At 35.9% G+C, this 24,302-nt stretch overlaps 1 protein-coding gene across 1 annotated transcript in view; it reads left to right on the top strand.

Annotated features, from left to right (window-relative positions):
• The window catches only part of LOC146136907 (uncharacterized), a 52,584-nt gene extending 36,014 nt beyond the window's left edge, over positions 1-16,570 (top strand). The window contains exons 6-22 of the mRNA XM_083396062.1: positions 599-688; positions 1,418-1,477; positions 2,442-2,574; positions 3,047-3,111; positions 3,778-3,894; positions 4,593-4,867; positions 5,651-5,745; positions 6,088-6,242; positions 10,497-10,572; positions 11,035-11,222; positions 11,764-12,157; positions 12,718-12,778; positions 13,384-13,490; positions 13,892-14,050; positions 14,787-14,918; positions 15,333-15,487; positions 16,484-16,570. Of these exons, the coding sequence (XP_083252188.1) occupies positions 599-688; positions 1,418-1,477; positions 2,442-2,574; positions 3,047-3,111; positions 3,778-3,894; positions 4,593-4,867; positions 5,651-5,745; positions 6,088-6,242; positions 10,497-10,572; positions 11,035-11,222; positions 11,764-12,157; positions 12,718-12,778; positions 13,384-13,490; positions 13,892-14,050; positions 14,787-14,918; positions 15,333-15,458 (2,233 nt within the window). The 3' untranslated portion in view covers positions 15,459-15,487; positions 16,484-16,570. The remainder of the gene's footprint in view (positions 1-598; positions 689-1,417; positions 1,478-2,441; positions 2,575-3,046; positions 3,112-3,777; positions 3,895-4,592; positions 4,868-5,650; positions 5,746-6,087; positions 6,243-10,496; positions 10,573-11,034; positions 11,223-11,763; positions 12,158-12,717; positions 12,779-13,383; positions 13,491-13,891; positions 14,051-14,786; positions 14,919-15,332; positions 15,488-16,483) is intronic.
• The last annotated feature ends 7,732 nt before the right edge of the window (positions 16,571-24,302 follow it).

The following is a 24,302-nucleotide window of genomic DNA, read 5'->3' on the forward strand; positions in this document are numbered from 1 at the left end:
CGATTGTGACGTAATAGGGCGTGAGCCCAGTTTCCTAGACTTCGCCAGTCGGTGTAGCTAATACCGGGACTTCACGCCTAAACCCAAATATTCTGTATATAAGGACGAAGCGATTATTTTTCTAACTCAATGCTGCTATAATAATTGTGTTGTACGTTGGTGTGTTCAGTAAGGTGCAAAATCGCTTAAAATATTCACTGTTTTTGTTCGTTTTATACTTTTTTTTATAGAAAATCGGTTTTTAGTGATTCAATATTGGAGTGTTTTTGTTTATTTTTGATTAGTTGGGTTTTACAGAAAATCGAATTTTATTTATTTCAAATGAATTTTATATCATAATGGTTGGGGGTTGTAGTAAGACGTAAAAATAATATCAAAGCCCATACAGAATAGATATCATTTCGATGTTGAAAATGAATAATAATATATTCGAAACTTTCAAAAAAAAAATCTGTATGGGCTTTGATATTCTTACTACGTCTTACTACAACCTCAAACCATTATGCTCCAATGATTAAAATAGTTTGCTCATTATTGCTTGTTTTTAGTCGAACTTGAAAACCTGTTAAGGTCTAACTCTACGTTCGCTGATTTGCAGAAAGAAAGTTCACCTTAAAAAGTCCTTAGAGCCAATTTTAAATTTGGACAGTGACCAAGAAGAAGAAAAGAAAATCGCGTCGCCGCAAAAGTAAGATTTTCGGATTATTGTAAAATGAATATTTCGATTGCATTTAGTAATTTTTTTAGTAAGTATGGCAAATTGGCTGAAGTGTTAAAGAGATGTCACGCATTCGGCAGATTTTTTTTTGATTTTTTTAGCCTAAAAATACACAATTAAGGCTAGGGCTTATCAGTTTGGTGAATTTGGTGGACAAGTTTGGTTTGCAATCGCAAACAAATCGATAGATAACTCCAAAAAAAAATTACTCGTGTAGTGATATATAAAGGAAACAATTTATTTATTTATTTTATTATTTTTTTAAATACGTTTGCGAAACTTTGTATCTTTATTTCGAAAAAAAAACGTTGTTTTTTTATGTTTTACCTCACGGCCAGTTCTTGCTGGTTGCTGTAAAACCAACTGTAATTTGCTTTTTGATCGAAAATAAAAACCATTCATTCGTAACTTTATGACTTACCTATTGTCCACCTTTACAGATATATGTTTTTTTGTTTTTTTAAAGGTTTTTTAAAATTCCTTTAACTCAAAAATAACTGGCGTATGGCTTGTTGCATATTGTGAATAATTTCGTTAAACTTTGAAAGTTAGGTTAAAATCTTAACAGAAATTGTGTTCGCTAAAATGAACATGCAGTTAAACATTTATGATTTTCGCACTTCAATCTTACCCCCTGTTTATGCTGTCCACGCGTTGGCTGCAACCCATTTATCAATCGGCCGCCATTTTGTGTCCCAGGTCCACCGATCGCAAGTCAAACTCGTCAAACGGAACTCTTTCGCCGCGGGAATCGAACAGGTAATTTTTTCTCGGCTTTTCGAATTTATTCCCAGTTCTACAAACCTACATGTAAACGTTTCAATCTGTCCCTACATTTAACTGCACAGACTTATCCAATCACACAGTTTCTTAAACTATTATGCGTAGTCAATGCTCATTGTTATCCTAGAATATTCAAACAATGTAACCCACTTCTTAATAAGTTTAGGTTTTAGAAATTACTGTTAGTTCTTATTAATACAGTATTGCGTTAATTTTATGGGAGACTAACAGTATACATTGCACATTTAGACCGAAACACTTATCCTGTTACTATTCTAGTATTCAACACAACTTTGCTGTTTAAAAAAGTATTTTATACTTCTCCCTTTCAAACCTAAACACTGTTCTTCACTTTCCAACTTCTGTGTAACTCTCTATCGGAAAACAAACTTACTGTAGAACTGGCTGTGCGGGCTAAGTAATTATAGATTATGGTAAAGAAACAATTGGCGATTATCATCAAATAATTTAATTCATAACATCAACAAATGAAACTAAAATTTAAAAACCTGAATAAAACACAGGATCAGACTTTTGAAATATATATTTCGCCTAAAACGACATATTTAGTTGCTGTAAATACTGTAAAAAGCATACACAGCAAAGGTATTGATAACAAAGTAATATTGTAAAATTAATAGAAAACCAACAATTAAAAAAAACAGTACATATTAGGTAGAAAGTTAATTACATTAAGTTGCTTTTTCATAACGTTTTACACCTGCAGTCATATTACATTCCCTTGCATTTTGTGGACATTTCCATCTAAACAAACCACATTAACAAACAAATAAATAGTAATATATTGATTATATAAACAGCTTTTCTACCACTCAAGAAAACAAATTCTCTCAGAGCAATTCAAAAATCTCCCACTCTAGTGAACCTAGTGTTTGTTGTTTGAGAAAAACTCTAAATTTTTTTTCGAAACTTATTTCAGCCTTTCTTCTCCGTCCGTGCTGCGTCATCGCGGGACTTCCCCGAGAGAGAGGAGTCCGTCCCCGACTAAAAACAAACATCTGCCAAAACTGCTCCGTTCTGCCTCCACAAAGGTCAAATCGTTGTCGCCCAAGGTCAGTTGCCACGTGGTATTACTTTGACGTCAAGATTTCTTATAGAAATGTATTTTTATTGAAACAAAAATACGGTAATATCTACCGTGCAACACAAATGCACATTACTCAAACAAAAGTGTTACAAAGCAGACAACGAAAAATGTCTACTAACATTGTTAAACCTTGAGGGTCGTAAAAAAAATTACAACTTAACAGGAGACGCAGACTTGAAAGTTTCGGAAGTCTTGTAAAGCCACCCATATTTCCTATTTATAAAAAAATATATACTTAAGTACACTATGCACCGATCTGTAATGCAAAGTACACTATGCCTGTAATGTAATTTGATAAATAATATTAAATCCACAAAGGTTGAGTAAAATGGGCTTTTGAGCTCTAAGATTCATTATTAAAAAAATTGTAAGATTTTCCTAATAACGTAAAAGAATACCTTGTTGTAACATTAGTTTATTTTTCCCTCTTTTTATAGCCGAAGCATCGTAACGTTTTAGCGACGTCTACGTCATCAGAAGCGATCAGTGCTCTCTCCACAGGGTAAGTCCCTAAGGGTTGCACGTTCTTTCGTCTCATAAATAGGTTTGACGAGAGTGAAATCAATGCGAACGTCGATTTTTATATTAGTTGTATCTCATGCAGGGTTGGGCAAATGGTTTTGGTGACTCTTCTAGCTGAAGAGATATAAATATATTATTCTAGTTTTCAAAGACTAATATTTCCTTATTTTGCCTCAACCTCTTTGTAGAGGAATAGAAATAAAACCTCGCTGCATCTTTAGTTTTGTTAAATTTTTTTTTTTAAATACTTTTTTCCCAAAATCTTAAAAACTCCTTGGTGTGAACAAAATGACCGCCGGCTTCTTTTCAGTTAAATTTAGGACTTGAGTTGTAAATTTGACACATAAAAACATAAGTTAAATAATTTGTTTCACGAATGAACGGCCAAACCTTTGGAACGAAGTTGGTGGGAAACACTTAATTTTAACACAAACTGCAAATTGAAAAACAACTGAGCGCAGTAGTTTAAACATTGTGGATTGTGTAAAAGTTATGCATTGTAGTAATAATTAAAAACAGCTCCTCTGGTAATTGTAATTGTTAGCCAACGTTCCCAGAGGAGCTGTTTTTTATTACTTTTACTATGCCCTGGTAGCAGCAGTTTTGTAAAATAGTATTCAACACTCCAATTCTTTCCAAACTTCAGGTCCTTACAACGAGACAAGTCTGGTAGTTTGCCTTTGAACGTCCGTCTCGGTGTAAAAGCCGGTGAATATTTACTTTCCGACAAGGGAAGGCGGTTTTCCGAGGACCTTACGACCAGGTGAAATACACCCTCGAATTTGCTAAAGTAGAAAACTAAATCTTGATATAAAAACGAGAGAAAAAATTGTAATCAAAATTTGCGGTTTACCTTATCTGCATGTTTATTTTTCATAAAAATACATGGTGGAGTTTGATTTAATATGTAATAACGCACTTTTTTAATACAAAAATTAAAAACACTTTTTTTTCAAATTAAATACAAAAAAATCTTCCATAAAGAAACCTCTCACTCACAATGAAATTCGTTTTTTCTCTTTGATTGACAAATTTACAGCAGTTTTTCAGATCTACTAAAGCAGTTTGAGTCAAGTAAATAAAAATTTCTTTCCTAAAAAAAAACAAAAAACTGCTCACTTACAACAAAATGTTCTCACCATGGAATGATGCAATTATAAATAATAATTTTTTTGGTTCTGTTTTACTTTTTTACAAATTTAAAGTGAATAAAACGTTTCCCAACTTAATTCCACCAAACCAACCGCCTCATAATCCTAAAAATTACATTTAGTGATTCAATGAACAAAACACAAGCACACCAAAAAATATATATATTTTTAATTTAATACAAAAAATTATGTAAAGAAACTTTGAACTCACAATGAAATTCGTTGTTTTTATTCACAATTTTAAAACAATTTTTCAAACCCACCTAAAAATATTTTTTTTCTAATTTTTTACTTTTTACTTATTTTAAAGCAGTTTTCCACCGAATTCCACCACGACGACGACATCCCCACCAATCCACCACCACCACCATCACCATCATCCGGACACAAACGGTGCTCCCGTGAGACCGGGACACCTCGATCTGCGCACCAAGAAGAAGTCCGGAGGAAAGCTGAAGCGCCTCTTCCTCTTCTGGAAGCGCCGTCATCCTTCTTCCTCTTCCACTTCATCCTCCACGTCCAGTGGATCCTCAAGGTCCCAATCACTCCCCTCTCTGCCAGCAGCTGTTGAACAGGAGGAAAGGGGTAAGTTGAGCAGAATGCGGTTTTTACAGACTCCAGCATGGAGCCAATCAATTTTTATTATAAGAAACAGAAATAGTTTTTCTTGAAAATAAATAAATAGTTATTCGAACTTTTAAAACGCTCCCAACTTCTGCATGGGCTTTTTGTTCTTACTGTCGCACTACCACGATCAGTCGTTATCTTAAGATTTATTCAAAACGTTTACAAAATGCTACCCACATACTTCTCTATGCGCTTTGATATTCTTACTACTTCTTACTACAACCTCCAACCATTATGCTCCCAATCAATATATGTTGAAAACGGATAAAGAGTTATTTGAAACCTTCAAAATGATACCTACTTTTGTATGAGCTTAGATATTCTTACCACGCTACAACCTCCAGCCATTTTACTCCCAAAGCTATAATTAGATATAATTTTGGTAAAATTTGAGCTTTATTACGTTTTTATTCAAACAGTTCGCACCTTGTTTTGCTGCGTGTAACAAAGCTAGAGATGGAATGAGTTTAATTATTTTTTTAACTCAACACATTATAATTTGGATTTGATACACAAGATAATAAACGATTCAATAAAGAAATAAAACTTGTTGTTTCTCGATAAAAATTTAAACCTTAACTACCTAATTTCTGAACTAAGCATCATCATTCTTAGAAGTACATTGTTTAAAGTTAAAATGTTTTCTATATTAAACGTCTGTATTTCGGCCTTTTTTAAATAAATTTGTTAAATTCTTTTTGTCGACTTCTTCAGCGTAAATAATCTTTTTTTTTGTAAAAGACGCGGGTTTCGAAGTTCCTAAGAAGACACAAAGCGAAGGAGACGCACAACTCGATCGCGAATCAATCGAAGACACAGTGGATGGACTTCCTCCGGTAAGAAAATTACAAACATCAATTCTTTGCAGTTTTTTTGTTTATGTGCCTTTTTTCTGGGCGTTAACTATGCATTGCTTTTTGATGATAAATTGCGAATTACTGAATTTGTTGTTAAATAACGATTCAAGTTTATTTTGACTTAAAAAGAAACTTTCACCAAAATAGTAATGACTATTTTTCTTCGTTTTTCTTTATCATTTCAATACGAAAATTTAGTACAGTGTCACACAACATTTGCCCCGCTATTTTTTCAAAAACTGCTTTATCTCGCCTAATTTACCACTGTGGAAAAATCGCATCTTTCAAACTCACGCGTATTGTTACGTCACACACGCGCAGCCGACGGTGCCTTATCACCACCGTGGGTCGCTTTCCTTCTCGTCAGGAGACCTGGACGGGCTGAGCTTGCCCGAGAAACAGAAGATCTACGACGAAATAGCCCAGACCATTCAGAGAATCTCCCGCAAATACAACCGACACATACAGCAGAGCAGGTATGCTTAAGTTTACCAGTGTTGCTTGCTAAGGAGGTTTTTTGAAAAACTCGGTTTAACTTATAAACTAAGTGTAAGTTTAGTTATTTGAAAAAGGGCATTAACTTAATTTAAGCCAAGAACAGGATGCAGCAGACAACGGCGTCATGTTTTTTCCTCGACTCGCTCCTCCCTAAGCCTGTGAAGCTCGGTTGGTAGAGCGGCGGTCTCGGGTATGGTCGGAGGTCGTGAGTTCGAACCTCACCACAGGCTAGATGTTTTTCTGGCCTGCCCTGCTTGCATCATTGATCGACAGATTCGGTGAATCTATGATGGCATTTCGGTGTACTAATGATACGTAAGCCGTAATCGTTGGTCAAAAGTAGCTTTAATAGGGATAGATCACAGTTGTTGAACACATATGTGTATGTATTTTTAGTTGAATATTTTCAAAATGTTTCTCAAAAAAATTTGAAATGGAACGGGGTTTATTTGCAAAGGCGGTGTGAATTTTATTTCCTTCCAGTGAAACCAATCAATTTTCCACCCAATTAGTCCAACCAGTATTTCCGAATCGTTACTTTCTCCCTTACGTTGATTGAATTGGACAGCAAACATCGCACCTTTGAATTGATAACAGCCAATTCTCCCAGCACTCATTGCTGTTAAGCATCTGCCGTTCGTTAACACCTTGCCTAATCCACATCATCGCTAATTCATTTGCGTTTGTTATGCAAACAGTGACGTTTCGTGACACATCACATGGAAAGTCGATTTTAATGAAAATCATTGCAGAAGATTTTTTTTCGCCATTCGGTGTCCTGAAAAACTTTTTGCATTTAACTATATTCGTAACATAAGGAGAATAGTGGCTGGAGGTTGTTGTAAGACGTAATAAGAATATCAAAGCCCATACAGAAGTATAGGTAACATTACATATTTGTTTACTAAATCTTTGTTCGTTTTCAACATCAGCAATGAACAATACTACCATGCCATTTTACATTTTGTGTTTTTGAGAAACTTTTTTAAAATGCGTTGTCCAAAACTTAAGGTAATGTTTTTGTGAGACCACATTTACTATGATGAAAATGAATATGGAGTTGTCAGAAACGTTCAAAATCCTACATACTTCTGTATGTGCTTTGGTATTCTTAATAAGCCAAATATTTTCTCGGGTTTTTTGTTTTCTTATTCAGTACTGGCCACTTCCGAAAACCAACAACTTTAAAAAACCTTACTAATTATAGTCAACATAAAAAATGGGACGAATAAGGTTAATAAGCCTGAAAGCAACCGTTTATACAACCTAGAATGCGCTTCAATTTAAGGAAAATATTGCAATATTCTAGTATAAAACATTTTTAGTCGATATTTCAAAACTAGGTCAAAATTCGCGTTGATGTCTGATGTTGAAGTTGTTTTAGCCCTAAAAATTTCAGCTTCCTATTAGGTTCTTTGATCGGCTACCATAGTTGATTTAGCACCTTTTAAGTTAAGAAGGTTGCGATTTTTACTTTGGGTTGTTTTGTTTGTTTGACTTTGGTCGCCATACATTTCCCACAGAAGAAGAAAGCAACGCATAAAGCTGCTCAATGAATCTCTCCAGTTGTGGTAATTACCCAACCTTGGTTGTTTACTGGTGTCTTTGTAATGTGACATCTGTGCGTAATGTGTTGTGTGTGTGCTTGCTTGCTTGACTGGTGTTCTCATTGTCCAATCAATTGAAGTCAATATTACACATGTAAACCATGGTATGATATATTATTTACTGCTGAAAAGCCTAAAGTATACAGCTACGAACACGATGTAAGAAAATTAAAGCCCATACAAAAGTATAGTTTTCATTTATTGAACGTTTTGAATAAATCTATATGCATTTTAAACATAGTCTATCTGGATCCGCGGCTGTTCTTCTGTCACAAAATTTTCTACAGACGCCTAAAATTACGATTCTAATCGGTTAAGCCCGTTTTAATATTGTTTAATTACTCGTTTAATATTCACGAGATTTCTTTTGTGAATCCCAATTAGGCCATTAAGCCGATTTCTTTTAATCTGTGCTTGGAGACGTGGTATTATGAATTCATACAGCTTTGCCGCAACGCAAAAAAGGAGTTTAACGTAAAATGTTAAAAAACGTGAAAATTGGTAAATTCTTTCTATTGTAAGCGATATTTCATTTAGCATGAAAAGCAAAATATATAATAATGTGCGCATAAGTTGAGTTAAATCACCGAAAAACTAACTAAAACATCTTAGAGCAAATTTAAGTCCTTTGCATCAATAAAGTTCGCTAAGTAGAGTAATTTTGTCCAAAATTCCCACGTCAAGTGGCAGCTATTTTCACAAAAGTAATCAATTCAGACTCGGCTGTTTAAAGCAACTAACCATAGCGTGTTGCCTGTCATCACCGTCTGTTGTTTACGAACAATACACTTCCGTCCAAACGTCTGCATTCGACCTCTCATCCTGAATAATCCATAAGCCTACGCCAAGGCCAGGCAATGCGGCATAATGAAGCACAGGCCTTAACTAACCTACGCAGGTGCTCCGCTCTTAGAGCGCTCCCGCTAAGAGCAAAAGGAGAAAAGTGAGAGTAGGAGTGAGAGTGAATGAGCTCTGCGCCGAAATAGCCAGTCCAGTAATTGCTTATCGATTTGCAAATCCCCCCGCGGTCGTATAGCGTTGACCAAAGGTTGGTTGTTGTGTGTATGCGCCCAACGTTAGGGGGGTTTGTGTTCTTGCGTGTTGTTGATGCATTCTCAGGTTAAATACAAGCACCAAGCAGAAGGCAGCCAGTTTAGCTTTTGTGTGTATGCCCTGCGCAGTTTCATGATGTGTACAAGGAAAGTTCGAAGTTTGAGATATATTGGGACGGTTTTCACGCATTAAAATAAGAAAATTCACGCAGCTGTTCAAATCAGAAAATGTTTTTATAAATAGTACAGATAAATGCATTAGGATACAAAAATCTGTTGGTTTGTCTGTTTTAAGTGAATGTTTTTTAACAAATAAAGTTGCCGAAAAGATGCAACAATTAAATACGAAAATATGTTATTATTTTAAATCATTAAGACAGTTAAGTGCTTAAAAATTAAAAAAAATATCGACTTAGTGTTTTTAGGCACCTGCATAAATCAACAATACATTAAAAATCCTGCATGCGTAAAACAAATTGTCCGTCTCTGTATACTTCAATATAACCTATCTAAAAATTGGAAGATTTTTTAGCGTAAAATATAAGGTTTTAATTACCGGATAGTACAAATGCTTTGAAATGGACTAACAATTAAGCAAGTCATTGTTTCTGTACGTTTAGCACACTTTGCTTTATCCGTTTTACATTTGACCCGAGCCTGATTTTTCTTTCGTCTGTTTATTTATTCTTTCAGAAGAGCGATACAAATTTAAAAAACCTAAAAGTTTTAGCCTAACCTTTCTCGTTCTGAAGCGGGAAGGGTTTTGTTTCTGTGTGCCTCGAAAAAAATCTCCTCCGACTGCTTTGCCTGGTGAAATATTCCCTTTCAACTCTGCCAAACCCTTTCCCAACTATTTTCAACTATTTCCAACTCTTTTCAACCCTTTCCAGCTCTTTCCAACCCTTTTCAACTCTTTCCAACTCTTTTCAACTCATTCCAACTCTTTCAAACCCTTTCCCAACTATTTTCAACTCTTTCCTAACTATTTTTAACCCTTTTCAACCCTTTCCAACTCTTACTCCAACAACTCTTTTAACCCTTTTCGCCTCTGTGAACACTTTTCAACTTTTTAATTTGACTTTTTTCGACTCAAGGCAAACATGGGTTTTCGAAAGTTGGTCACCAAGTTACGTCCAGCGGCCAGGGCGGCCAAACTATGGTAAACCTTTTGGAGTCTGCTGCTGTCGTTGGTTGTGTGTCTGTACAAGTTTGTGCTTGTCTGTGTTCTTGTTATCGTACAGAAACACACAATGTTTGTGTGGGCGTTTGTAATGTGAAACTTTCGTGTAGTCAGCATTACAAATATCCTGCGACTGTAGCTTGATTAGTAGCAGAAAACTATCTTAACAACATTTTTGTATTATTTTTTGCCCTTCATATTTATAACCGAACACAATTATTCACAATTTTAGAAAATTACGTCAGTTTTTCTTACAAAAGGAACTTTCCTAAAAATATTACATTTTTTGTATTTATACATACACTATTATATAGCCTATAGTACACAGTTATAATAAACGTGGGTTAATATTTTATACAATAAACCTAGTAATTTTTTATTGATTTTTTTTAGGTCTTCGACTCCAGGCAGTCGAATTGTCACCCCCGACTCTTCATTTTCAGCTCAAGAATACAAGTCGTTCCTGAAGGTATAAGACTTTTGCTTTGCTTAAGAAACATTTGTGAATTGTGTCCTTCTGTGTGCAAGGTCGTTTTATGAATGTAAATATGCCGAAAGGGCCCCGACAGTGTTAAGGTTTTTCGCTATGTTATGTTCTATGCGTTCGAGAAATGCTCGGCTTTAAAAATAGGAAGCATGGCGATGCGCATAAGTAAATTGTCGTTAGCTGCATGAGAGCTTTACTATTACTGTAGTAGAGAAGAGATTTCCTACTTTAACCGGACTTCCTACTTTGACTTGATGAAGCACGGTTGTGCGAAAGCTAGTAGACAATTTAATTTGGTTTTCAAAAAAATTTCAAATGAAAATTCCGCCGCAAATCAAGTCCCGTTTTCCCGCAGGCGATGCGCCATATATTATATGCTTGCCTACATATTTGTTAAACAAGGCTGATATTTTTCCCAAATGACAGTCCATTTTCCCCCCGCAGGCTACGCGTTCCGACCCTCCCCCTGTTTCCCGCCCGGCTCCGGGTTCCAGGGCGCCCGTTCAACCTGGCACCAAGAACTTCCGCGCTTTCAAGGATGATTCCCGGCCGGCCATGACCACCTTCTTGAACCTTTCCAAAACGAGGACCAACGACCCGCTGGCCACTCGGAAGGCCGCCAGAATGCCCGGGTTAGTTTGTTCATCGTTTCCTTTAAATAACGGGGTGATAGATTTCTATGTTTACGTTATCTAAGCAAGCAATAATTAGAACGCCGGTTTAACACTTAAACCAGTATAAGTCTCGGAACTTTAGCCGTGATTTACGATTTAAAGGGAGCGATTAGACTTTAAAAGGTATCGTTATTAAAAAAATACTAAAGAATAAAATGTCCTTATATACTTTTTATAAATATGAACGAACAAACTTGATTATGAATTGCAAAGCCAAAACGTTCGAGTGGATCGACATCATCTTGATTAAGACGTTTCGATACGAGCTCCTTTCATCTTCATTTAATATTTAATTAACAAATAGCATCTTAATTACGATCATGTTGATCTACTGTTGTTTTAACTTGTTTTTTTTCCATAATTTATTAATATATATTTTTTTCTTTAAATCTTCGTGTTTTTTTTATAAAAATTGATTTCTTATAAATTCCGTGTTATTTTCAATTTTTTTCATTGTTTTTTATTGGTCTCAATAACACTTACAATTTTCGTTATCCAGTCTCCCCGCCCGCCGCCACACACGCCACACTTTCACCGGCTCCTTTGACTCTCCCTACAACCGTCACCGCGTCTCGCGTTCGCGGGCCCAGGCGCCTCCAATCCCCGCCAACCTGGAAAACACGGCGCAGGATATCCCGCCGAAATCCGAGGCCCAAATCCCCGTCGATCACCTACCTAGAGTCGATGTCGTTGACAGCCCGCCGACCTTCGCTAGTGATACAGTCGAAGATCGCTCCGCAGCGCCAACTGACGGTGCTCGCCGTGTTGGTTTTGTGCACACTAGAGAGCGCAGCGTGCTGTCTGAAGAGGACGTGGCGCTTTCCGGCTTTCAACGCCAGTTTTCGAGCAGTGGCAGCGAAGTTGATCATCAGTACTACTTTCGCCGGCGAACGGTTAGTGTTTATGACTCTTTGTTTGTTGCATTGTTGGATTAGTCCATTTTAAAACACTAAAAACTCGTAAATTGATTTTAAAGGTGCTTGGTTTTGGTAAAACCTTAATCAAAATCGCCAGCTGTTTTCATCTGTACATATATACAAACGTTATACTTTTTTAAATAGTTCGCCTGCACATATAAACACATGATATTTTTTTTAGGTCACTATTTATTACTTTTTGTTAATTGTCTTATTGCAGAACACTAAAAACTTAAAAACAAAACTCATGGAAAGCACTAATACACTAAAAAACTTATGGAAAGACTAATAAAAATCTTAGGCTGTCTGCGCTAAAAATAGCTCATCTGCACATATACACAAACATTATTATTTTTTTCGATTCGCTTTTCGTTTTACGTGAAAAATAATCCTGCCTGAAGGCGAAGATTACCCTTTCCCGGATGTAGGAAAAACATTTTTTTTGCACGAACGGTATTCTTAACTTTTGCTCCCCACTATGCCTTTAAGTTTTTCGTCCGATTGGCGAAAAAAAACTAACAGCTACTTTTTTCCAGGAATCTTCGTGCATTCCAGGCGTTGATGCCGGAGCTTCAACCAGTACAACCTTCTTTGAAGGTAAAAATGCCATTACCTTTTATTCTCAAAAAATTTAATCGTTTTTTTTGTTTTAAAGCAGTGGCCTTCAACCTGTGTGTACCACCAGTGTAGGGGTTGTTACACGGGGTTTAGTTTTAGGGGGTCTTTAAATGCCTAAATTAAAAAAGAGATTATTTTAGAAAAACTTTTTAGCACCTTCAGAATGTATTTTGACTTCGTTTTGTTCTTTGCTTTCGTTAAATTGATTTCTAAAGTCTGCTTGTTATGTGACGTCAATTTCTGACGTAACCTTTAAAATCTTCATGTTTACCCCGGTCCACCCGAACCCCCAAAAAATCTACGCTAAAATAAGTTTAAAAAACCTCTATACTATACCACCAGTTGAAAATAAATCAAGAGATATTCAAAACGTTTAAAATGATACCTACTTCTGTATTGTGTTTAATATTTTTATTACGTCTAACTAAAACCTCCAACCATTATCTTAAGATTTATTTGAAACTTTCAAATCGCCACCTTCTTCTGTATGTACTTGGTATTCTTACTACGTCTAACTAAAAAAACGAAATTAAATTTTTTCTATTCTATTCCTAGTTTAAATTGGCGTTTTTTGTTTTGCGCAGAAACCTCGGTTCGACCGCCGCAAGCGCAGATCGACGAAGACAAACTCGTGCAAATATTGGTGCAGGTTTTGTGCCAGAAAGGCGACGACTACACCCGCTCTATCGACGTAAGTCGTTTGCAAACTAAAGTCTTTGAATGCCTTTGATTTTTTTTTATAAAAATGTGTGGTAACTCTAAAATAGAAGCAGGTACCATTTTTAACGTTTAAAGATGTTGAAAATAAATAGAGATGTATTCGAAGCGTTTATAATGTATTATGGGCTTTGATTTTCGGACTACACTTAGACGCCTTTTAGAGCAACTTAACTTATGTTTTTTTCCAAAAAAAAATTCTTGACACCCCCGAAAAAAAATGTTTTTGTCTTCCCCACCCGAAATTTTTCTTGACAACCCCCAAAATATTTTTCTTGTCTCCCACAATTTTTTTCTTGCCCCCCAAAAAATGTTTTTCTCTTCTTCACAAACATATTGTTATTGCCCCCAAAAACATTTTCCTTGCTTACCCAGATGCCCCCCATTCCAGTTGACTCTGAGTTTCGGGGGGTGATGACCCGTTACATGGCCGACGCCACCTTCGGCCGGTTCCGACACTTTTTCTTCAACTTTTTCGACAACGTGAAGCAACTGGTCACCAACTCGCCCGCCCGACACCCAGAAGTATTTCCGGTGAGCTTAATAAGTTCGATAAAATATTAAAAACTTGTTTTAATAACACGTTTCGTCATTTCAATGCTCATAAATCAAAAACGTGTGAAACTGAAACATTCAAAGGCAATTGTTTTTTCGGTTCATCAAGCAAATGTTCATTTGTGTCAATAGTTGTGTTGTCTCCATTCGGTAACCTCCTATTTCGTGACAAATGCACATTTCGTATTACAAATCACTTTGGATTGCGAAGAGGCGAAAACTTTTATATTAACCTGGCATTGGATCGACATTCCTAGTATCGGGCGAGTACCGAAGCTACTAATAGTCATCGGGTATCGGCTCTAGTCCGATAATATCGCACAACCCTACTCAAGATATATTACTCGTATCTCTGATGTATACACTAGATATTTACCCAAATAGTGATTTTCAAATTTGGTCAAAAGTACCGCGTTTCAATAAGATACCGAATGACGTCATTCATATGACAAAATATTAAAATTGGTGAAATCAAAAGGAACGAATGTAATGTAGAAAATCGCTGATTTAGATCGGAAAATCAAGGATAAAAAGCTACATTAAATTAGTATGGGATCGACACCGGTACCAGCCTAGTATCGGACGATTTCGGATACTACCAGTTAGTATCGGGTATCGGCTCCGATCCGATATGATTTTCGGATTCCTAATTGCAACCAGAAGCGAGTACTGGCGCAAACGTATAACTAGTAACAACTCGTTCTTTCGTTTTCAGATTGTGATGGCGCTTAACATGAGTGGACTCGTTATGGACATTGTGAGTTCAGACTCGACTCGCCAAGCAGTTGAAAACGTCGTTAACTTTTCAACTCGTATTTTCACCGAGTTCTGTCAGGGACGATCACTGGTAAGATTCACTTCTAATGTTTATCTTTTGTTTGTTATTTATTTTTTTGTCACATTTTTTGCTTTTGAAATGGCTACGCTTTTAAAACCTGCTTTGGTAATTTTTTCGGTTCATTTACCAGTTTTATTAGTTAACATTCTATTTTTCGCAATTGGCTTGATTAGAACTTAAGTTATTACGCAAATGACTTGACTTAAACCTATTTTTTTTTGGTCACAGGACTTGAGTTAAACTTAAGTTATTTTGCAAATAACTTGATTTAAACTTAAGTTAGAATGCAAATGACTTGACCTAAACCCAAGTTTTTTTGCAAATGACTTGACTTCAACTTAAGTTATTATGCATATGACTTGGGATTTTTGTCAAGTGACTTTTTCAAGTGGGAAAAAATCTCACGCGAGTTTATTTTTGCAGGACTCGGTTCTAAACGACCTCAACGAAACCGAAGAAGAACTTTCGAGCGTCGAAACTCCCGACTCCGGACCCTCTAGCTCCCCCCGGCGGCCAGGACAAGGGGCGACTGATGATGAACTCGATTGACCTTTGCAACCGCAACATACGTACAACAGGTACAGCGAAAAATCCCAAAAAGTAACACTACAAAGACAGCCTTTAGTGTCAAAGACATTGCCATCTGAAGTCTGAACCTATTTTATCCAATGTACAAAAGGAGCGGTTGATTTTATAGCAAGTGCTTTCATAAGAATGAGATTTCTGCGATTCATTAGAGTTTTTTTTTTACTTTTTATTTGTGTGCTGTGTTTTGGGAAAAGCCTTATTTTGTGTCTAAAAAATTAGCATAAATCGTAATTTTTGACCCGCTACAACAAACGTACAAAATTGTTTCAAATAAGTGCTTAAAAAAAGTCGTTTAAAAACGCAATACTATAGTTTGTCAAAGATGATTGAATATTATCGGGGATAAGCTCATTACATAAGTCAAGTCCATTTATTTGTCCAATACTTTAATTAACTCAATTCTTCAAAAGACTTCGTCAAGTCATCTGAAATTCTATTTCTTGGGGGCATTTTCAAGTCTATGATTGTCAAGTCATTATAACACTGATTAACACGCTGCGCTAACACTGATCTTCACCAAAATAACTTTTTATGGTGAAATATTAAAACATATGTGCAATACACCACAGCAATTATATAGTATATACTGTTATTTTAATCGCTTCAAATAACTTACTAAAAAAAAGTGTTTTCAAATAGCCTTGACAATTTGTTATTTAACACAGCGCTTCTTGAACTTTTTTAGTTTTGTTTACCCCTAGCATCTATTTCCAGATTTCATTCACCCTTGTCTCATGATAAGATAAAACTATCTCGTCTATATATAACAGCACACCCGGAATATCCGCCCTGCTCGCAAGTTATCATCCATTTCAGACGGTTCACCCTTATTCACCCTTATTCACCCCTTTTGATTGTTTCTCCCCTGCACAAATTTTATTCACCTGATTAAGAAACACTGATTTAACACCATGTGGATACAAAAAATCTCACCATTAATACAATTTACCCACAGCTTTAATTTAAAAACTATTTTATTCTTTCAGCTTTTCTGTGAACAACTTTTTCTTGCTGCTCTATGTGTCCTTCCGCAAACGCTGCCAATATTCCTCCGCCATATTTTACCTGAGCCCGCCGAGTCGCTCTCTGCCGCCCCTTGCGGTGGTACGTACGTCGGTAAATGATGACGTCAATCATGAAGCTATTTTGCCTCGAAATGGAGTAGGAGTTTTTAAGTTTCGTTTCGGAAAAAAGAAAGAAAAAGCGACAACCGGACTTTTTCGCGTTTTGCATTGGTTGACAATACTTGAATATACGCCCGTCGTTCATATTTTGTACGAGATTCGAAATGTGTTTCTCTCTGTTGTTGTTCACTCCTTGAATTTGTTAATGTTTCAACTTTTCCTATTTTTCTTGTCTTGGTACTTAATCACATTTAGGTTGCACGTTGTGCAAAGTTTTTTCAAAGCCAAGATAAGATCTTTCGGCCTGTTAAGACAATAATATGTTCATCGTTAAAATCTGATGTTTTAAATGCACATTTTAACAATACAATGCTCTCATTTGCGATGTTATGTAAAGTATTTTAACCTGATAGTACAGGGGTTCTTAGTTAGGTGCACATGAACTAGTTTTCCCATGAATGCCATATTAACAAAGTTGTGTATAATTAAAAAAATGAAATAAATTAAAAGTATTTTTTTTTAAATAAACGCTCTGGCGCTCCTTCTTCAATGTATTTAGACTTTACTTCAGTTTTACATTTGTTGAAACAAAAACAGCAGATTTTTATTTTATGACCTCACTATATTTATTTTATGACGTCACTATATTTATTTTATGACGTCACTCTTTGTAGTCAGCTCTTTAAGAACCCCTGTGATAGCCACTGACTGCTTCTTTTGTACGGGCCATTTTGAAAACATACATGTTTATTCGAAAATTAACAATTTTTATCGCCACCTAAATGTGCTGTCACGGTGGTTACTTGAACTTGTCGAAAACTCGGTGCTTCTGTTGAGCAAAGTTAGCAAAACCGTTTTTTTGGCCAAAAATCGACTCAATCCCGGCAAAAATGTATGCACTCTATTGTAAGTTACGTTAAAAATATTAAAAATCAATACTTTTCAATCCCGGCTAAGGCGGTGCTACTGAACACTTTTGGTGAGCAAATCTCTTTTAACCTATAGTGCTGTTTTTTTGCGTTTTTGTGCTTTTTTAACTTTTTTATTTCACGCTCCTTTCTTCTATTTGCGCTGTAACTCTTAGGCAACATATTTATATTCTTTTTTTGTCAAGTTTCATTTTTATACCCCCTTTTACTGTGCGATGATATGATTGAATTGCGAACTATAAATAGCGAAAAAACAGCCGGTCACTCGCTAAACAACTCGGAAAACAAGATTTTCTGTTTGGAACTTTTATACTGCTTTATTGTCTTTTTTAACAAATCGTTTCTGACTATTTTTTGATTTATTTCCATGGAGAAAATACCAACTCTTATATAAAGATTGTTTTCTTAGTGTTTGGTTGATTTCAAAGAGACAAATTAAATTTTATTTGGTTGAATGCAATTCTCCTGCTTAACGCTTCACCAAAAATATAAGTTTGAACACTGTGCATTTTTCTAAAACTTTTCAATTTTTTATTAAATAATAAAGTCCTTTTATTTTTTTGTCGTAAGAAATCACACTTTTACCGTCGGACAACGTGTACCAGCCATTTCTTCAAAACCTATCTCGCAATATTTTCTGCGTTTTTAACTTTACAACATCGATTTGCACATGTCTTTCATAAACTTGAAAAAAACTTAAACCGGTTTGTACCAATGTATAATCGAGCCCTGTTGCGTTGTACTCTGAACCTGGATCCTATCTTCTATTATTGGCTGTCTGTCCTTTGAGATTTACGACTTAACCTTTGAATTTTCGTAATTTAGAATTTGGCATTTCGTAATTTAGATTCTATTTTACGACACAGAGCATTTGTAAAGGCATCTGTAAGTTAAATCACATTTGAACAAATTCCTAGGGCCCCAAGCTTATCATAGGCGAGGCTTTTCTTTCCAGACGCACACAGTCAATATTATTTTGAGTTTTTTAAAGAAGACAAACTGTAACCTCAATTTCAGTTTAATTTGAAAATACAGATACCGCGATAATAAAAATCCTCCGTAGACAATTTTTGTTATCGCCAATAAAATCCGCTGTAAATCATACGTATTGTCCCCTGCTCTTATGCATTCAGTTTAACGTTGTTGCTGTAGCTCTTCTAATTGTTTGTTACTTGTGAGTTTAAGAAACGGTTCCTCTCTCTTTTTTACGTTTTTCCCTTTTTCTCGAAAGAAAGGCGCTAAATTTGACGTGCGCTGACTCTTTTTCTTTCTCGATCAATCCGTGGTCCGTGGCACTGTGTGACGTAATCGTATGACGTCGTACTTAAGTGACGTGATCGTATGACGTAGGTTGCTGTGACGTCAGTCTGAGACAATGTCAAATAAACTTGTACGTCTTACTTGGTAGTGTGAGCAGTTGTGTTTTGAAAACTAAAATAGTCATAGACAAGAGGTATTTAGTAAAAAAAAATCCTATAGGTTTACCTTTTATCGTGCAATTCATAAATATCGGAGATTTTACTAATTTGACAAATACTGGAATTAAACAGTATCGGCGTTTTCTTGGAATACGTTTTAATGAGAGACACGTTGCAACACGAACTAGGTCACCGTTCGATTTTAATTGGTTGTGTGGCTGAATGCTATGTTAACATAGACTGTTAATTGAGATTTATTTGACAAATTACTTTTAGAAAGTTTCTGAAAGCAAATTTTAGAAAAGTTTCTGAAGCAATACATGCATCATATCAATTAAATTTCAACTGGTTGAATGCTAATGTCTTTTTATGTTTTCATCTTTTACAAAAGTTTAGTACGATGTTGCTATATAACGATCTTTTATGGGTTCATTAGATAACACTTGAAATATTTTCATATTGTAAAAAAAATACGATACATGCTTCGAATAATGTTATATGTACGATTAGGACGCAGCAGGCAACGGTGCTATGGTTGTTTCTGGACTTGCTCCCCTCCGAGCCTATATAGCTCAGTTCGTGGAGCGACGGTCCCGGTAGGTCGAGAGTTCTGAAGCCCTGCTGTGATATGACATCTAATTTACGTATCTTGGGTGACGCCATTAAACCTAATTTCATAAGTTTAATTCTGTAAATATACCCTAACCCTGCTAAATAAACGAACTGTCGCGAACACAATACTGTGTCCGCCATTTTGAAATATATACTTTGACGATTTTCAGCCGATAAACCCAGAAACTATTAGTTTTACTTTTAGCTTGGTTTCTCAGTCGCACAATAATACACGTGCTAACTTTTAATGTAGAACGCGGTAAATATCACAGCACTTTGAGGCATTATGACTGTCATACGGTTAACCGTAAAAACACGTTTAACGCTTACAAAAAAATAATTTTAAGTACAAAATTTAAAGACACAAAGTTGTGACACAAACACCGCAGATAGAACTGGAAATTTTTGCAACAGTTTAGTTATAGCTATTGATAGTGATGTAATTATGATGTTAATGATGTGGTACTAGGGATGTAATGGTTGCACTTTCTTAAGGTGATGTAACGTGCGCGTTAAATCATTTGACGTGCCCCAAAAAATCATCTCGCGTGCCAGGGTTTGCCGACCCCTGAGCTAGTTGTTATTCAGTCTGGCTTGCTTGCACTACAATCCTAATCAGGCTGAAAGATTTAGGTAAGCCTCTCCGAAGACAGACATATTGTGTACTATATATGGGTGCCGTTATTCTTGGCCAGTACGACTCCAGAAGGGCTTGATCACACAACACATATTGTGCATACCGGTATGTATGTTTCAGTTGCAGTCCATTCTGTTCGCGCTTATAGTAGATATTAAATCTATATGGCTCGATTTGACCACAGTTATAGTCTACAATAGCCTCGGTGACTTTTTTTATGGCCCTAACTGACCCCTTAAATAAATAATTAGGCTTGGGTATATTCCAAAATAAAGCAGCTCGTTTTACACAGAACGTCAACCTAACAAAGTCAATATTTATTAATAAACCATTATGCCCTTTACCACACAAACCTTTGGCCCAATTCTACATAAAACCACGCTATAGCTCAGAAAGATACGTTGGTTGGTTGAATGGATGATAAACTGAACTGAGGGGAATGAGACCTAGCTAACAGTACTTTAAACTGTGGCTGCAAAAAACGTTTAGTGCAGCACTAATTAGACGTTTCTGTGCCGTTTTCCTTAAAAAGCGCTTAAAAGATTTCAACCTTTGAAATAACCATTTCTGAAATAACTTAAGTCCCAGTCAAATCATTCGTAAAATAGACAAATGTGCCATTACGGTTCTGACTACAGGCTGTATTCCACCCATTAACGTAACTAAAATAAGGTGTATATTCACCAATCCACTAGGGGTGTCATATAATTCATCCAATCGCAATACATGTTGGGAAAATATCCACTATTTGCTATTCCGCCTTTACAATTTACGGTTGACGACCATATCAGTTTCAAAATCTGTTACTGCACATGCGCACGTCAGACTCGGGTGCCATGGTCTTACTCAAATCTTGGAAACGGGTGGTAGTTAAAACAAATGTAAGTAACAAGGAGACAACAATGTGCTGATTTCAATTTAAACGAAATTGACAATTTGTAAGTATATGGAAACGTCACTGTGCCTTAAATATTTTAATGTTGTGAAAATTACATATTTATATTTTTATTTTACAGTTGATTTCATCGGCGGGGAATGTGTTGGAAACGACTGTAAGTGGACAGACGGAACAATGTTTTTAAACTATTCAGGTTTGGAAAAAAATTAGGTATTAGGGATGTCCGATAAAAACGGAGCCGATACCCGAGGTAAAGTGATAGTGTCGGTACTCGTCCGATACCACGATATTATCGGTGTTGATCCAATACCAATTTTATTTGTATATTACAGCCATGCTTTGCGATCCAACGAAGAGCTTAAACCATAGTCGGCAACCTACGGCCCGCAGGCCGAATCCGTCAAGGTAATTCATCCGGCCCGCTGCCCCTTTGACAAACTAGGCACGAGTCTGCATACTTTTTTAGGATTTTAACTACGTGGAAAAAAGAATCATCGTTTTAAATCCGGTTTGTTTACGTTTTAATGCTGTCTTTTTATTAGCGCTTCTTTATCGTTGTGGCGTGGAAGCCTGACAAGTGCGTCGCGGACAAACGGGAAACGTATTGAAAAATATTGGACGTGTATTTTTTAACATTTTATTATTTTCGGCAATGTAATAAAAAACTTGCAAGAAATTTAAAAAAAATAACGGTATTTAAAAAAAATCGCGCTCGCTTCGCTCGCCAGGACTTCAACAGGTTAAGAAACACTGAACTAGATTAACCATTAAAGTTATCGCGTAGTTTTATTACACTTTTCATAAGTAGTATGGATGACGACGCGTGGACTCGAATTTTAAACCAAACAAACGTTTTTTTTTTCGTTTTTTGCTCTCACACTTTCCAGCCTCCTCAAATGTAATTGAAAAGGTTTTCAAGTGTAAAAAACCCAAGGCCAACCTTGAACACAGTTGTTCTAACATTTCAATAATACAATTCGGATATTGTTGCACTGAATATGTGAATAATAGAAATCACCTTGACCCTTACAAGATAAATGTCGACCTTCATTCCTGATCAGTAGGCCTAACAGCAAAATGCTGTTACAATTCGGATAGTTAACATTTTGTGCGGCCCGCAGACACCTTTTTGAGTTCGGTTAGGCCAGCGACTAGAAAAAGGTTGACGACCCCTGGTTAAATCGGTAATGGAAAAATATTACACTGATGGAAAATATTACACTGAACTTTGAAGATAAATATAGGCTTATTCCAAATTTTAACTCCGTCTATTACCCTTAAAATCATTATGATTGCTACAATTTCACCATTTTGCTCTTTTAACCATGATGCCATTTGGTATGGATCGCAATATTTTTTGTATGGCCCTAACTGACCCCTTAAATTATTAAGCTTGGCTATATTCGAAAATAAGGCTGCTCGTTTTACACAGAACGTCAATAATTATTAATAAGCCACTGTGCCTTTTTCCACAGAAGCCTTTGACCTAATTCTACATAAAACCACGCTATAGTTCAGAAAACATAGCCTACGTTGATCGGTTGGATGGATGTTAACTAAACTGGGGGAAATAGAACTGAACTGTGGGGATAAGAAAAGCCTAGTAACTGTACTTTAAATTGTGCTGCGAGAAACTGTTAGTACAGTGCTTATAAGATGTTTTAGTGCCGGTTTTCCTAAACAGCGCTTGAAAAAGTATAACCTTTGAAATAGCGCCTTGAAAATAATATCTGAGTTGTAAACAAGCCATTTTGAAATTACTCAAGTCCCAGTCAAGTCATTTGTAAAATAACTTAAAAAATCAAGTTAACTAAAACTAATTCAAGTAAAATAAATTAAGTCCCAGTCCGAGTCATCAGTTGCCCTAGATAAGTCCCAGTCAAGACATTATTAGAGCAAGTTAGCTTTAAGTCAACTCATTGATATAATAATAACACATTGTTTGTAAACTTGTCTGACTTAACTCAACTAAAAAATAACAAAAACCAACTATATTATGACATAACTTGTTTTAAGTGCAAATTTAATGCAAACAATGAATTTTTTTAAAAAGCATTCAATAAAAACACTTTGTTTTGAGTAATTTTACTAAATGACTTAAGTTTAAGTCAATTGATTTTCGCAAACCACTGGGTTTCAAGGCGTTTGACAACGGGGCGTTAGCGCATTGACTTGAGTCGTTACAACTCGGTTAGGTTGTAACCTGGTATACCAATTAATAAATAAACAACGCACCAGGATGTGCTAATAATTTTCATCCAAGTGAACTTTCAGCATTTTAAACATTAGGAAGAACGGATACTGCTTTTTGTTTTTCATTGTTCAAAGATAGCACCTCGTATGGGCACATCAGTGGTGTAAGTAGATTACAATGTTCAGGAACGGCGATCAGGTTAAAAGGATTGCCAGTACGCCGTACCGTAAAAAAATGTTTAAATATTTTAAAAATGGTATTTTTTATCAGGGTAACCGGTCATCTCTTGAATATATTTAAACTAGGATTATAGCTGCTTATTTTTACACGACATCGAACGATAAGCTCAGATTTCCTAAGGCTACTTGTTTAAAATAATACAAAAAAACTTTGGTGGTTTCAAGAGGGCAGGGAAATACCGTTTTAAGCTTTCAAACATGTTTTGCTTCAACTTTTCTGTTTTGTAATGTTTCTATTGCTTTTTGCGCGATAATAATTTAAACCACGGACAAAAGACCCACGAGAGATAAAAGATAGAGTCAAAATGAAGTTAGATCACACATCAGGTGATCGGTTCTAAGTATTAAAAAAAAGTGTCAAAATATTTAGGACGTCCAGTTATAGCGTAACTCTGTGACGTCACCTCAGAAAGGGTGCCTAATCACAGTTTAAGAACCACTTGTTTATTGTCTAGTGCAGGGATGTACAACCTGCGGCCCGCGGGCCACAGTGCGGCCCACCTAAAATTTTTGTGCGGCCCGCTAGTCATTTTGACTCCAAGTAGTATTTTGAACTTTGAATCTTAGCCGAATTAAAAATATAACAATCAGCTATTAGGGGGCAGTAATAGTATAGTAGGCCTACTTGTAAAAAAATATATATATAGCTAGAAAGTCCCGTTTACACTACTAGTCATTATTTGTAAAATAAAATTTAATAGATTGTGCGGCCCATTCAAATATTTGAAGTTGCAATGCGGCCCTTTGCAAAAAA

The sequence above is a fragment of the Ascidiella aspersa genome, chromosome 8, assembly GCF_963924565.1.
Source record: "Ascidiella aspersa chromosome 8, kaAscAspe10.2, whole genome shotgun sequence".
Lineage (NCBI taxonomy): Eukaryota > Metazoa > Chordata > Ascidiacea > Phlebobranchia > Ascidiidae > Ascidiella > Ascidiella aspersa.